At 46.1% G+C, this 15433-nt stretch overlaps 1 protein-coding gene across 1 annotated transcript; it reads right to left on the minus strand.

The window, feature by feature from the left end:
• Window positions 1–11724: 11724 nt before the first annotated feature.
• On the minus strand, window positions 11725–15281 carry JUN (Jun proto-oncogene, AP-1 transcription factor subunit). The gene has a single exon (XM_033225060.1). It carries the CDS (start codon window positions 14021–14023, stop codon window positions 13019–13021), a length of 1005 nt encoding a protein of 334 aa, XP_033080951.1. The 5' UTR covers window positions 14024–15281; the 3' UTR covers window positions 11725–13018.
• Window positions 15282–15433: the final 152 nt, after the last annotated feature.

The raw sequence follows: 15433 nt of genomic DNA on the forward strand, positions 1-15433 counted from the left end.
GGTTGAGTTGGCCCTTCCCGAAGATGGCTGCTCAGCATCTGGCTCCTATTTGGTCTTTGGCTAAAAATTCAAAATTCATTTTCATCACTGGGTTTGTAGTATTTTCTTTCTTTGCTGAGCACAGTGAAGGAAAAGATGTGGCCATAATACTGTATCTGAATCACTCAGCTTGGTGGGTTGGAACAACTTGTTCCTAAGAAAAACTTGTGTATTTAACAGATGTTATCACATTCCAGGGACTGTGATAGATGCTGGGGATGCAAAGTGGACTTTGCAAAGTGCGCTCATATTAAAGAAGTAGCCAACCTGATGGCCTGCATGAAGTTTAAAAACGCAAAATACTGTGATAAGCCCATGGAGAGTCAGCACATATAGGCACAGGGATGACACAAATAAGAAGGTTATTTTTCCCACCCAGCATAATCCTGATTCCCACCTGAATGGGTTTTAGTGATATGATTGGAAGAGTTGTTTGATATGTTTAATATGTTTAGTGATATGATTGGAAGAGTTGAGTGTTGTGCTAAGCGTTTTCCAAAAGTCATCACTTCCCTCCTTTACAACAATGACACCTATTCCATGCGTAAGTAAACTGTTGCCCAGTGAAGGAAAGAGACTTACCCAAAGTCATGTATCTAAGATTTCAACTCAGTTCTGTCTAACTCTTGATCTTCAAATATTCCCCAGCATAGTAAGCTGGTGCCCCTGTTAATGTAGATGAGTTTGGATGTATTTATTCCAATATCGCAAGTGTCTCTTGTCTCATTATCCAGTGAGTTCCCTGAGCCAAGCACTCCGCAGCTCCATCGCAGCGTGGGCCTCTTGGAAATTCCGTGCTAGTTCTCAAGGCCTCCTACCTGCTGAGCCTTAGTCTTCATTCCTGAAATAAGAGCTGTCCTGTAAACAGTGTTTGGCGCTCGCTTCCTGGCGTCCGGCTGGTGGAGCAAGGACGTTTCCAGCACATGTAATTCCCCACTCTGTTAAAAAAAAAAATGTATTTATACTTGGTCCTCTCTGAAGGCGGACGACGCCCATACTTTTGTCCCAGCCCAATTGTTGACTGGGCTTTTTCTCATCCTTTAAACCTGGAGAAGCAGGGAACCTGCCCTCTGGCGCCACCTACCGGTACTGTTTTTCGAGTCTAAGAAGCCCCCTGCGGAGTTGTGATGTGTTTAGTAATTAATTGGATGAATCCTGCCACTTCGTTAGTAGATTCTTTTCTTCTTCACAAACTAGAGGTTGGCCAATTAGTAAAGAGATTATATAGCAAATATATTATCCTACTTTAAAGAGACCAGAGTCTCCTATCTCTCGCTTCCCCCACCCCATCAGTTGTGGCATTCCTTCATCTTTAATTTCTTCCTTCGAAAAATATTAATTTTGTTATTGTATAGAGATCAGGGCATGGGGCACACAGCTGCACACCTGAGCAAACAGAGGGGCTGACTGATTTTCTGGTGTAATGAAAAACATTAGTTTTGGGTTCATTACTGTGATTCCACAACGGGCACCAAATCCCACTTAAGACCCACCCAAGAAGTCTTCAAAGGGACACCGTTTCAGGTCTGTGCCTGGTGAGCGTGCTGCCTCTTCGAATCTTTGCACAGAAATAACCTACGGTTGGAGACTCAGACCTGTCAGATCAAAACCAGGCCTGGCCTCCAGACCTTGAAACAAGTCAAAACAGTGAAACTTACTCATCCATTTTCAAAATATGGCCTGTTTTCTTTATAAAATGCAGCAAAGCCTCTCAGATGGGCGCTGGCTGCAATATTTGATAGATTAGGGAGAATCCTGACTCCTTCCAGGTTTCTGCCCATCTGTTTTAAATCCAAATGGCTTGGCAGAGGATGGTTTTTAGTTATGTATTTTTTTTCATTTCAAATGGAATTTAAAACAGCAGGGGCAGAAAGCCCAGATACGGATGAGGGAGAAAATAAAAAGGCCGCTGGAATTCCCCACTCGCCTTCTACATTAAGGAAAAAATATCGGCATTTGTTGCAAACCTACTATGTGTCAAGGTATCACTAGGGAGTGTGATGTTGCTGAGTCATTGGTATTTTATAAAATTTTAAATGTTTTTCGTTTTCTTCTTCAGAGGTGGTTTGATTTCACGATCAAGAGCTTGAACTTAAAATCAAATCCTGCTCCTGCCTCCTGCAGTCATGGGGCCTTAGCTATTTTCTATAATGACTCTGGATCTCAGTTTCCCTGCCTGAGAACAGGCCTGTGATAATTACTTTGAGGGGCTATTGTCAGTTTTTCTTTTTTTTTTCTTTTTGAGGCAGAGTCTCAGTCGCCCAGGCTGGAGTGCAGTGGCGCGATCTCGGCTCACTGTGAGCTCCGCCTCCCGGGTTCATGCCATTCTCCTGCCTCAGCCTCCCAAGTAGCTGGGACTATAGGCACCCACCACCATGCCTGGCTAATTTTTTTTATTTTTAGTAGAGACGAGGTTTCACCATGTTACCCAGGATGGTGTTGATCTCCTGACCTCGTGATCTGCCCGCCTCGGCCTCCCAAAGTGCTGGGATTACAGGCGTGAGCCACCGCGCCCGGCCTATGGTCAGTTTTAAACAAGGTAGTGTGGAGGCAACTACCACAGGAATGGTTCTGCTTTAAGAATGAAGCAGTGTGATTTTCAGAAAAAACCTGGGTTTTCTTTGCTCACCATCATCTGGCCACTCAGATTGTTGATGACTTGAGGGTACTATATTCAGACATGGCAAGTTAAACCACATACCATCTGGAACCACCTGCCCCTATGGCCTCCCCTCCTACCTTGTCCCCTCCCTCTGAAGGAACCATGTTTTCTTTTCTTTTCTTTTCTTTTTTCTTCCTCTTCTTCTTCTTCTTCTTCTTTTTTTTTTTTTGACAGAATCTTGCTCTGTTGCCAGGCTGGAGTGCAGTGGCATGATCTCAGCTCACTGCAACCTCTGACTCCCTGGTTCAAGTTATTCTCCTGCCTCAGCCTCCCAAGTAGCTGGGATTACAGGTGCGCACCACCATGCCCAGCTAATTTTTGTATTTTTAGCAGAGACGGGGTTTCACCATGTTGGCCAGGCTGGTCTCACTCTCTTGATCTTGTGATCCACCCGCCTCGGCCTCCCAAAGTGCTGAGATTATAGGCGTGAGCCACTGCGCCCGGCCCGATATTCACTTTCTTAAGATAAGACTAAGAAGACATTGATCAGAATTGCCCATTAAGAGACCAAAAAGTCAATAATGAGTTATGCATTGTGACCCAGTTTTAGAAAGGCAGTAGATACCTCTAGCCTGGTCTGCAAGGTTTGATAATAATAACAGCAACAATAATCACTAAATGGATGAGCTCTGGTAGTTGACATTTTCTTCTGATCTCCCCAGTATCTACTCCCTCCTAGATCCTGATTTTCCTTTGAAGATACCCTCTTTCCTCCCTGTCTGGCCATGTGCTTTGAATAACTCTACAACCTTGGTTTCGGAGGTGGGCACTTGACCTACACTTAAGCTGATCAATATATCCCACTTTACCCCTTCGCCATAGTGATTGGATGGATATAAGACCCAATTAGATCAATGAAGCATAATTCTGGGAGGCTGTGAGAAATTGCTATAGCCCTCTGACTCCTATGGATGGAGAGTTGGGAGTTTCTGAACACTACCACATAGAGACTGAAGATGAAGCTAACACTTCCCATAGCAAGATGAGTGATAGAGAGAAATCAAAGCCTGATGATAGCGTTTGAGCCCTGTATATAGCCATGTCTGGAGCTACCTCTATGATGGCTTTTCACTGATGTGTTTCAACAAAAATCCTTTACATTTAAACTAAGTTTCCTGCCTCTTGCAACCATGGAATTCTAACTGATACATTTATGATTTGCTGGCACTAGGTTAAGCTGTTTTACATATATTGACCTATTTAATCCTTACAACAACACAATGGGAGTAGATGTTATATTATCTCCATTTCACAGTGAATGAAACTGAGGCTTAGACAAGTGAAATATTTTCCCACTGACAGCTTGAGGTTGATATTAGAATTCAGGTTTTAGCCACTGATGTTTCCTCCGCATGCAAATATGGCTGGCGAGTGGCAGCATGGTTCTTTCTCAGGATTCTGTATCCTCTTAGGCACTTCATCCTGTTCTCTCCCCCCTCCCCAACATTGGTAACCCATTCTTTCATTTTTCTGTCCTTCCCCTCATCTCTCCTCTCAACCTCACACCTTGACTTCAAGACTCCCAGGAGATAAACATTAGCCCCTCCACCTAGCAAGTTCAGAGAGCTCAGGTTTAGAGCAAGCTCAGAGAGCCTAAGGCAGGAGACTGGCTGAGATGACCCCTGCACAGCCCCCAGGCTGCCCTGTTGTGGAAGCTGTGGCCTTAGCCTGGGTGCTGGTGATTGCTTCTTCCTTTTCTGGCACAGAGCCACTCTCAGAGGCTTCTTTGACAGCACCCAGGGCAACCCAGGGTGATAGGCACCCTGCTCGAATAAGGCATTTCACTGCCTGGGCATTTGTGTGCAGCTGGCCCTGTTTGAAATCCTGCCTCTTTCTGACTTCACTTCCTGAATGTGCTGACAGGCCTCTGAGCCAAGCCAAACAGGTTCACAATGCAGTGCCTGCAGAGTATTCCCCTGCGAGTGCAGCTGGGGAAACAAAACTTTTCTCCAGCCCACAGAGAGGACCTGCCAGCCCTTATATGACCAAGAAGTAGGCCCTGTGAGACCTCGTTGAATCTTAATGGGAAACGTTTTTATTTCAGCTAGGGCTGTGTGTGTGTGTGTGTGTGTGTGTGTATTCCTGATTGTATTCTTGATTTTTTTCTTAAATTAACAAGTTGACAGTAAAAACTAGCTAATTATTCTGTGCCTGCTGTATATAAGTGCTTTACATATATGCTCCTCCCAACAACCTTCTGTGGCAGCAATGATTGGCTCATTTTTGCAAAGAAAGAAATTGAGGATTAGCATCGATAGTAAGGGACTGGCTCCAGGCTCCCCAGCTACAAGTGGCAGAAGCTAGATTTAATGCAGGGGCACTTTACTCCAAAATCTGCATGCCTCTAAGTCATAATACCTCAGTTCTCTCACCTAACTCATAATATCTCAATTCCTGATGTTTTTGTTCAGAAATGTAGTGAGGAACAGTGGGAAGGGCAGAGGCTCTGGTGTCTTTCTAGCTCTGAAGTTTGGCAAGATAGCTTTTTTCTCTAAATCTCAGTTCCTCATATACAAAATGAAATAACAGTGCCTGTGTGGCAGAGAAGTTGTAGAGTTCAATGAGATAGAAATTTACGTGGCAGTATCATTCAGGAGCAAGGTCCTATGTGGACAAAGCAAGTTATTTGGAGTCAGGAAGAGTTGGATTCAGCTTGAGCTTCCACCAGTCACTTATTTCATAAAGTTGGACAAGATCTGATGCTCCATTTCCCCTTAACACCTACCCTGGAAGTCCTAGCACAATGTCTGCTACATAGGAGAAATTTAGCAAATGGTATCTATTATAAATAGTATATACGTGTCGGTTTTTATTATGCTTATGGCAGGCTTTATTGGTTCCTACTAGAGGATACTGTTCCTACTGTTGGTTCCTACTAGAGTTAGAATATACTAGGTAATGCTATGAGAACAAGCAACTCTCAAATTCAGTGCCTTAAAGCAACAAATTCTTGGAGGATTTTGCTCATACTAAATGGTCACTGTAGGTATGCTGGTGGTTGGGAGTTGTGGGAGAGGAGAATGAACTCTGTCTACATCACTATCATTTAGGGACACAGGCTGATGGGCATTGCATTCCTGTGTGTCCACAGTTGCCAACGCAAAGAAAAGGGAAGATGTTGAATCTTGTATTGCTCTCTAGGCATCTATCTGGATGTTATATGTCACCATTGCTTGCATTTCATTGGCTGATGCAAGTCAGAAGCCCTTTCACTTAAGTTCAAGGAGGTAGGAGATGGCAAAGTGCAAGCAATCATGGTGGGCTCATTTCCTAGTCATGAATGATTTTGAGTCTAGGAATATGACCTGCTCCTGTCCAATGGGACAAGAGGCAAATCTACTGGGGTGGAGGTGGGGAGCTGCTAGGAAAGTTTCTCTTGTTAATAAAAACAGAAAGATGGTAGTAAACATTCCTGCATTGTTTGTGACTATTGTGTTGACTTATGATGCCGGAACTGCTGCAGGTATCTTGAGTGCCCACAAGAAACTTCCTTGATACACTGAGAATGGTCAAATGAAAAGACAGGAGGCACCTGAACCCATGATTATGTCATTAAACCACTACATTAGCCACTTGTGGACCTGTTTCACATCTGGACTTCTGGTTTACATTGCATGTTCTGTTGCTGGCCCCTGCAAACATCTTAACTGGTAGAATGGTCAATAATTGAACAACTCAGGTGCCTGATCATCTTTCTCCAGGATAACATAATATTAGGAAAAGTTCCCCCTTCAAGCATGAACCTAAGATCAATCAATACACCCTGGAAGAGATTAGTCATCAGCCCAAGGTGATGAATGTACAATCCTCAGGATATTTGGGAAATACTCAAATTCTGTCCAGGGGACCAGTGAGTACCTACAACCTAAGAAAGCAATAAATGTATTGGTGATCTGGTAACACAATTGTTTGAAGCAATAATGAAGCAATCGTCAAGCAATGTTTTCTATTAGATGTACATGAAGGAAGTTTGTGTAGCAAGAAACTGTCAGGGTTTCTCAGCGCAGAAGTGTTCTGTTCTCTCCAGAGAGGGGGAGTTTGCAGAAGGGCAAGGAGGGTTCATTAGACATTGCTGCGGCATGGACGAAATATCCCAGGAGACTATCTGATTACCTTTGCTCAGATGCTGTGCACATCAAAGAACGTTCTGACGACTAATTCAGTCCTCAGGGTCCTTGATGTAGACGTAGGGGTGTGCACTGAGTAAGAGACCCAAGGTCACCAGGATTTCTGTTTCCTGGAACAATATAGGAGAAAAATATGGTTCTTGATGCCTAGGGACCAAATTATTCCCCACCAGTTACTGGAGCCATGGCCTCAACAAAAGCACTTAAAACTCACTGGGAGCCTCAGCTTCTGCTCCCTTTAAACATGACTACTATCAATGGGCATCCCCAGAACAGTGGTGAAAATAGCACGAGATAGAAGAGGCAAAAGAGCTTTGGAAACTACAAGAGTATGGACGGGTGAGTACAAAATGTCATTGCTCAACACTGTTTCTTTTGCTCAGTATACTCCAGGGATTCAGGCCTTCTTATAACTACTAGGGTGCACCAGAGTCTTTCCCAGGCTCTCCCTGATGCTGATTCTCCACCTGGGATGTCCCACTCCTATTCACCTGCTCTTTACCTGGGGAACTCTTAGTCTAAGAATTCTCAGCTCAAGTAGTTCTCCAGAAATACTTTGTTGCCAACCCAATTTAGATCTTATCTTTATTACTGCCCAGTTCTTTTTCTTCATTACACTTTAATCATATATTTATTTGTGTGTTTCCCTCCCTCCATCCCTCTCTCCCTTCTTGCCTTCCTTCCTTCCTTGCTTCCTTCTTGACAGAATCTAGCCTCTGTTGCCCAGGCTGGAACGTAGTGGCGCCATCTCAGCTCACTGTAGCTTCCGCCTCCTGGGTTCAAGCAATTCTCCTGCCTCAGCCTCTTGAGTAGCTGGGATTACAGGCACCCACCACCATGCCCAGCTAATTTTTGTATTTTCAGTAGACAGACAGGGTTTCACCACATTGGCCAGGCTGGTCTCGAACCACTGACCTCAAGTAATACGCCCGCCTCAGCCTCCCAAAATGCTGGGATTACAGATGTGAGCCACCATGCCTGGTGTTGTGTGTTTATTTACTGTTTCTCTTAGCTAGATGAGAAACTCCGTGAGGGAAGGCATCCTGTTGCTTTCATTCTTCTGTGTTCCTGGTTTCTGGCACAAAATAGGATTTCAATATTACTTGTAGTAGAAAATGAGTGCTATGGGAATGTAAAATGTTATTATCAGTTCCCCAACAGAATTTGTTTATATATCAAAGAGTTTAAGTTTGGGTCAACTAGCCTCATTGAGCTTAAATCAATTCTAGGTGACCAGATGAAGTCAAGTTTGGTTTTGCAGCAGTGAGGACCAACTCTGTCCCGTAACCCTGGAAGGCCTGGCCTACACAGTTGCAGGTCTGTTTCATTCACATCTGTTTATTTGAGCTTCCTGACTCTGAACAGGTGGGCTCTAGACCATTTTGTAAGATGATTTTCTTTCAGGTATCAAATGAACCCAATGGAGAGGAAAACGTAAGCATGGAACAAGTAGCATAAGAGGAAAGTAAATCTCCTGGTATCCCGCTTTAGGCCTAACTCGTCAGAAAGTTGCATAAGAAGAAAGGTGGCATGATGTAGCCTGGACCAAACCATCTTCTTCCCATTTCTTCCCCAGCTCTAAGACTACTTTAAATACCATGGGCATTCTAAATAAAAGTAAAAACCTATCTTTGGCATTTCATCCCTTACCTAGCCTCTTCTTCATCCTCCAAAGTGTTGCCAGCATGAACTTTCCTCAACTTGAGGGTGTTATGTCCCCACTCTGTTTCAAATTCACCTACTTTCTCCATCACTTATAGGATAACATGGAAAGGATATTAATTCTCAACCCAAGCCTTCAACTTCCCTGCCTCTTCTCCCTTCAGTTTTCTTCTCGCACCTTTGTTCCAAGCTTCTCTAAGCAGGTTTCAGGTCCCTAAACACAAGATGTTTTCTCATACTTCTCTGCCTTTGCACGCAAGTTTCTTCTCAATCTTTTCTGCCTGGTAAGGCCCACTGGATCCGCTCAAATGTCACCTCTCCCATAAAGCATTTTCTAATAATGCCTCCTTCTGCTCCCATCTGGCACCTTTTTCTTATAGCATATATCTTGTGCAATTAGAATAGTTTCTATTTAATCTCCACATTCCACTCTACCAGAACGTGAGTTCCCTGAGAAGGGATTATATTTTGCTCATCATTGAATCCCCACAGCCAAGCACAGGGTCCCAAAGAGGCCCAGGACCAGAGGAATGCCCTGCTTTATGATGTCCAAAAGTCCAAAACCAAAGAACTCAAGTTAGATTCTAGAGTTCGGAAATAATAGTTTTACATTCTGGGGCCATCCCAGCTTCTAACCTTCCTCTCTTCTATGAGATCCTACTTGACCACCATAGAGGTAGGTGGAGGAGGCAAGGGGCAATCAAACTAGAAGTCATGGTCTCTTTCCTTGGTTCAACCAATGCACTTCTCTAGTAATGAAATGACACGGAAGAATAGATGGATTAGCATGATTCCTGTCTCAGCAAGCAAACATTGGGTACTAATTTCTGGACCCCTGAAATATGTCTAACTTTACTAACAGAAAGTCCTCTCTGTCATTACCAATAAAGCTGTTTGTTTTTAATGAAGACACATCTGGAACTGTTTTTGTGCCTGCCCAAGGACACAATTACTATCCTCCTTCATTTCTACCTTTAAAACTAATGTTTCAGGCAGACCCATTTAATGTAAGCAGATGCCCACTTGTATTAGTGGAGGCAGGAAGGGACATTGTGTGTGGCTGGATGTATGAATGTGTTAACAGCTTAATTCTTTTAAGAACACTCACTAAGAACTAGGCTTTAGAACTTGAGGGTTGGCCAGGTTTGACTTTGAGGAGGCAAGGGTTGATCCATCGCGAGTTGTGCACCTGGAAATGAAGTATATTTACTAGAAGAAACTGAGACTTGGAATTGTGTTGGAGGAGGATTTGAGCTCACTTGTTCTTTCAGTCATCAAATGTTTATTTCATGAACATCTACTATATGCCAGGCGCCGCATTAAAAGTTTGGGAGTCCATTGATGAAGAGGATAGGGTTCTGACCGGGAGACACAGAGGTTCATAACACATTTTGGTAAGTGCTATCATAGGATTTTTCATGAAATGTTATCATGCTTACTAGGGAATTATTAATTCCCTTTGAAGATGGAGTTACCAACAGAAGCTTTACAGAGAAGGTGTCATTTATACCAAGACTTGAAGAATGGGTAGGATTTATCAGTTGAACTAGAAGGAAAGGTATTCCAGGCAAATAGATGCAAGCAGAAACATGAAGGGGTGAAAGAGCATAGGATTTAGATTCATACAAAGATATGTTTCTGATAGTGTGCATGTAAGCTGGTCAGTTCATGGTTTATCAATTCTTTTTTTTTTTTTATTGAGTCATGGAACTCTGGGAAGGTCAAATAAAAGCAATAATCTCTCTCCTCAGAAGAGTGTGTACAGACACACACACCCAACTTTCTGGGCATTTTCATTGAGTTCATGAACCTTCTGTCTTGATAGATACAGAGGATTATGTCCCTGATTGAATTATTTTATATATGTAACATATATAGATGTAAAAAATTAAGAGGATTAATGACTATGTGTCACTAGCTTCATCTGCTCCAACTATTAGTGTTACCTAAAAATTAACTCATTGAAGGTCCATAATGAAGTTAACCATTAAGTGTTTATAAGCAGTTAATCTTTTGTCTCCAAAATTGACCAGAGATCATGGTTAATTTCCTCTACCACAATTATTTATTTTCACCCCTTTTGGTTAGAATGGTTAGAATTTCAAGAATATACATTTAGAATGTTAATAGAAACAATCAAGCATGGGGATAGGCCTGAGTTTCAGACTTTTTTTTTTTTTTTTTTTTAAACACTGAAATCTAAAGCAAACTGGGGAGTGGTGTGGCTTTTCTGTGCTGTACTGTTGTCTGGGCTTAGTCTACCTTTGCAGGTAATTAATTCCCCAGCCTGCTTATTTTTTCTAGTTGGCTCTTGTTTAGCTTCCACAGAGCCCCACCCCAAAGTGCTTTATTGTCCCTCTGCTATTTCTACATATGGTCAAAATCATCTCACCTTCCGGGTTGCTGACATCGGCAAATTCAGTTTGGCAAACCGGGCTCTGCTCCCAGTAACCCTTTGTTCAAGAAGTGTTATTACAAGGGAGAGTATACCCGAAGCTAACAAGCCTGTCCAATCTCTTCCACTCCTAGAGATACTCCTAAGGAGAAACTCTTTGTGTATTTGGATTTACAGCCACAGGCAGGATATTAGCACTCCCAGACCTATTGGGTACTAGAACACTGCTAATGAGCAAACAGCCCTGCCTCAATTAGTGGTTTGTGAAATATTCCTGGATATCAAATTGCTTTTGCTGCCTGATAATCACACTGGCTCTTGGGATGAAAAGCAACCAAGCAAAAAATTGTTCCCTTGTTGAGCACTGCCTTGTTGATCTCCTAAGTTATATCTGTAGTCAGAATTTAAGTTTCCCATTTCCCCAGAGCTGAGGTTTGATTTATGCATGTAATCACTGAGTTGGTGTTCATGTTCTCTTGTGAATCTTTTCCATAGTATTAGATTACTATCTTTTGAGACTGATTCTATATTTAAACAAGGTTATTTGAGAAACAAATTAAGAAATAAACTATAGACAGATCCAAAATGCTAAACTGCTACTTTCCTTAGGCACAGGTATTTATTTGGGGGTAAGGGGTGGTAGTAGAGAGGAGGGAATTAATGAAATTGGGCGACTGTTTCATTCAGATCACAACTTCCAGTTTGACTCTTCCTAAATTCTTTGCTTCTTAATTTTCAAGTCACTTCAGATTGCAGCAATGTTAACCTCAGCAACTAAAAATGAAAGCTTCAGTATATTGGGAAGAAAAAAGTAGTAAAGGGAAGCAATTCAAGATCTGTTATTGGTATTTGAATACATTTATTGTGACAAAAATGCTGTTATAAATATTCATAAGCAAAGGCCATCTTTTAATCTAGGAATTGTCAAAGAGAAGATTCCAAATTGGAAGGATACATCTTTTGTAAAATCTGCCACCAATTCCTGCTTTGAGAATAAGCATCTATTGTTAAATTTCTACTAACATTATAAATGGTCACAGCACATGCCACTTGATACAATCCCAAACTTTGAAATGTTTGACTTCCCAGTGGGCTGTCCCTCTCCACTGCAACACCCCCTCCTTCCTCCAGCCTCCTGAAACATCACAGTATCCTTTGGTAAGCAATTCCATATAGATAGCTGGGGGAAGAAGAGTATAACCTGACCATAGAAGCAGGTACATCAGGAACATTTATTTCTAAAGTCTAATAGAGAACAGTTTTTACTGCTTGATAGTAAGAAGCACTGAGAGTGATTTTAATTGACATTCTTAACTCTTTCAACTCCACCTAGATAGCTAGTATCTATAGATGATGCAGAAAAGAGGTTAGGGGAGTACTTTTCAATAGTTTATTGTATTTTCTTAAATATCCTTTCTGGAATTTTCAGAAACAAAACATAAAAAAATTATATACTTTATTACAAATGGTAAACTCAGAGTGCTCCAAATCTCTTATTTACAAACAACACTGGGCAGGACACCCAAACAAACAAACAAGAAATAACTTACAAAGGCATGAAGCTGTTTATTGACAGTAATCAGCTTTCATCAAATTAAAAAATATATATATGTACATACACAGTTAACGAAGGCAGGCCAGAAAGAGTTCATCTGTAGGCTCAGCCTCGCTCTCACAAACCTCCCTCCTGCCACCCCTCCCCAGCCCTCCCCCCCCGCTTTGTGTTCTTAATGAGTACTACAGAAGCAATCTACAGTCTCTATTGCAGTTTGTAACCCCCTCCCCCTCCCCCCTTTAATACTGAATGAGATCGAATGTTAGGTCCATGCAGTTCTTGGTCAATGTTAACGAAAAGTCCAACGTTCCGTTCGCGCGGGGACAGCCCGTCCGCAAAGCGGGGCAGCCCGCCGGCGGCCGCTCCCTGGCTCCACGCCAAGGGAGGGCGCGCCAAGTCCTTCCCACTCGTGCACACTGGGGGCGCCGTCAGGACGCAACCCAGTCCAACTTGGATACCCTTGGCTTTAGTTCTCGGACACTTCTCTTTTCTCTCCGTCGCAACTTGTCAAGTTCTCAAGTCTGTCTCTCTGCGTTATTTTTTTTCTTCGTTGCCCCTCAGCCCCCAACAGTCTCTCTTCAAAATGTTTGCAACTGCTGCGTTAGCATGAGTTGGCACCCACTGTTAACGTGGTTCATGACTTTCTGTTTAAGCTGTGCCACCTGTTCCCTGAGCATGTTGGCCGTGGACGCCAGCTCCGAGTTCTGAGCTTTCAAGGTTTTCACTTTTTCCTCCAGCCGGGCGATTCTCTCCAGCTTCCTTTTTCGGCACTTGGAGGCAGCAATGCGGTTCCTCATGCGCTTCCTCTCCGCCTTGATCCGCTCCTGGGACTCCATGTCAATGGGGGACAGGGGCGGCGTCTCGCCAGGCATCTCGGGCACTGTCTGAGGCTCCTCCTTCAGGGCTTGCAGCCGCGGGTGCTGCACGGGCATCTGCTGGGGCAGGTGGTGCGGCGGCTGCGGCGGCTGCTGCTGCTGCTGGGGTTGCGCGGGAAAGGCCAGGCCGGCCGCGCCGTAGGAGGGCGCCCCGCCGCCACTGCTCAGAGCGCCTGGGTTGAAGTTGCTGAGGTTGGCGTAGACGGGCGGCTCGCTGTGCATGCTGGCGCTGAAGCCTCCGCTGCCGCTGCCCCCTGCCACCGAGGCTACCGCTGGAGCCACCATGCCCGCCCCGCTGACCGGCTGCGCCGCTGACGTGACGCTGGGCAGCGTGTTCTGGCTGTGCAGTTCGGCCAGGGCGCGCACGAAGCCCTCGGCGAAGCCCTCCTGTTCGTCTGTCACGTTCTTGGGGCACAGGAACTGGGTGGGGGTCGGCGTGGTGGTGATGTGCCCGTTGCTGGACTGGATTATCAGGCGCTCCAGCTCGGGCGACGCCAGCTTGAGCAGCCCCACGTCGGGCGAGGTGAGGAGGTCCGAGTTCTTGGCGCGGAGGTGCGGCTTCAGGCTCCCCACTGGGTCGGCCAGGTTCAGGGTCATGCTCTGTTTCAGGATCTTGGGGTTACTGTAGCCATAAGCTCCGCTCTCGGACGGGAGGAACGAGGCGTTGAGGGCATCGTCATAGAAGGTCGTTTCCATCTTTGCAGTCATAGAACAGTCCGTCACTTCACCTGAGGTTAGTTCGGGCTGCGTGCACAAGTTTCGGGGCCGCAACAGCGCTCTGGCAAGCGGGGGACACCCGTGCCCCCCGGGGCCTTTGGCAGGGAAAGTTTCTCTAAGAGCGCGCGCACCCTCTGGTTGTCGTCCCCGCTGCGCCCTCCTCACCAGCTCGCTCCAGGGAGCGCAGGGTTAATTAAGATGCCTCCCGCACTCTTTACTTGTCGACTCGCGCGCGCGCTACCCGGCTTTGAAAAGTCGCGGTCACTCACTGAGCGCTCTTCGGGCGCCGCGGTTCCTTGGAGTCCGCGGGCGAACTCGCTTCCTAGAGCAGCGGCTCTCCCGGCGGCGCGGATCAGTGCCGACCCCGCAGAGACCGACCAGCTGCAGGTCTCGGCCGCCCAGACTCGGACGACTTGTCCCCTCCTCCGCTGCGAGGGGGAGGGGGCGCCCGGCAGCCGCGGCTCGCGCTCGCCCAAGTTCAGCAACCGGTGCGAGCGAAGCTGAGCGCACGTCCTTCTTCTTTCGCGTGGCTGTCCGCCGCCTCCTGGTCTTTACCGCCGCCAAGTAGCCTAAGACGCAGGATAGGCTTGCAAAAGTTCGCTCCGGGACTCTGGGCCAGTTGTCTCCGGTCCTCCCGGCCGAGAAAGTTCTTTGCTGCTGCAGCCGCTCGCCGACTTCCCCCGGCTGGCGCGTGGGTACCGCTGATCTCCGCCGCTGTCAACAGCGCCTGGGCAGCAGGGCTCTCCTCCCGGGGGCGGCTGGAGACCAGGCTCTCTGGGCACTCCTCGTAACACCAGCCCGGGAGCCACAGGCGCTAGCTCTGGGCAGTTGGAGAGAAGGTGGAAAAGAAAATAAGATTTGCAGTTCGGACTATACTGCCGTCCTGGCTGGCTGGCTGTGTCTGTCTGCCTGCCTGAGTCCGCGCACCTCCACTCCCGCCTCGCTGCTTCAGCCACACTCAGTGCTACTCTGAGCCCTTATCCAGCCCGAGCTCAACACTTATCTGCTACCAGTCAACCCCTAAAAATAGCCCATGATGTCACCCCAAGGCCTTCCCATTGGCTCCCGTCGCTCTCAGGGGGGCGGGCCCGCCCGTCACCATGGAGACTCCACCCTAGAAGATTCTTCTCTGGACCCGCGGAGGCTCACGGGATGAGGTAATGCTCCGCTGCCCTCCTACAGTCGGGCCCTTCTTTCTCCTACCCTCCCCCCTGCCGCACGCCTCTCGGCCCTCTCTTCCCCGGTCCCCTCCCCGGGCCGTTTTTCCCGGCCCGCCCGGTGCATTGTGGGCTGACGTCTTGGGGTTTGACTGTCTAGTGACGGTGGCTGCTGCGAGCGGGCGGACGCTTGCAACCTCTGACGGAGGGGGCTCAAGTTCACGGCTGCGGACTGGGATGCAGG

Source organism: Trachypithecus francoisi, unplaced genomic scaffold (assembly GCF_009764315.1).
Source record: "Trachypithecus francoisi isolate TF-2019V2 unplaced genomic scaffold, Tfra_2.0 Lachesis_group12, whole genome shotgun sequence".
NCBI lineage: Eukaryota > Metazoa > Chordata > Mammalia > Primates > Cercopithecidae > Trachypithecus > Trachypithecus francoisi.

Excerpts from the sequence above, each read along its gene's own strand:
- JUN (XM_033225060.1), bottom strand. The coding sequence starts at position 14,023 with ATGACTGCAAAGATGGAAACGACCTTCTATGACGATGCCCTCAACGCC.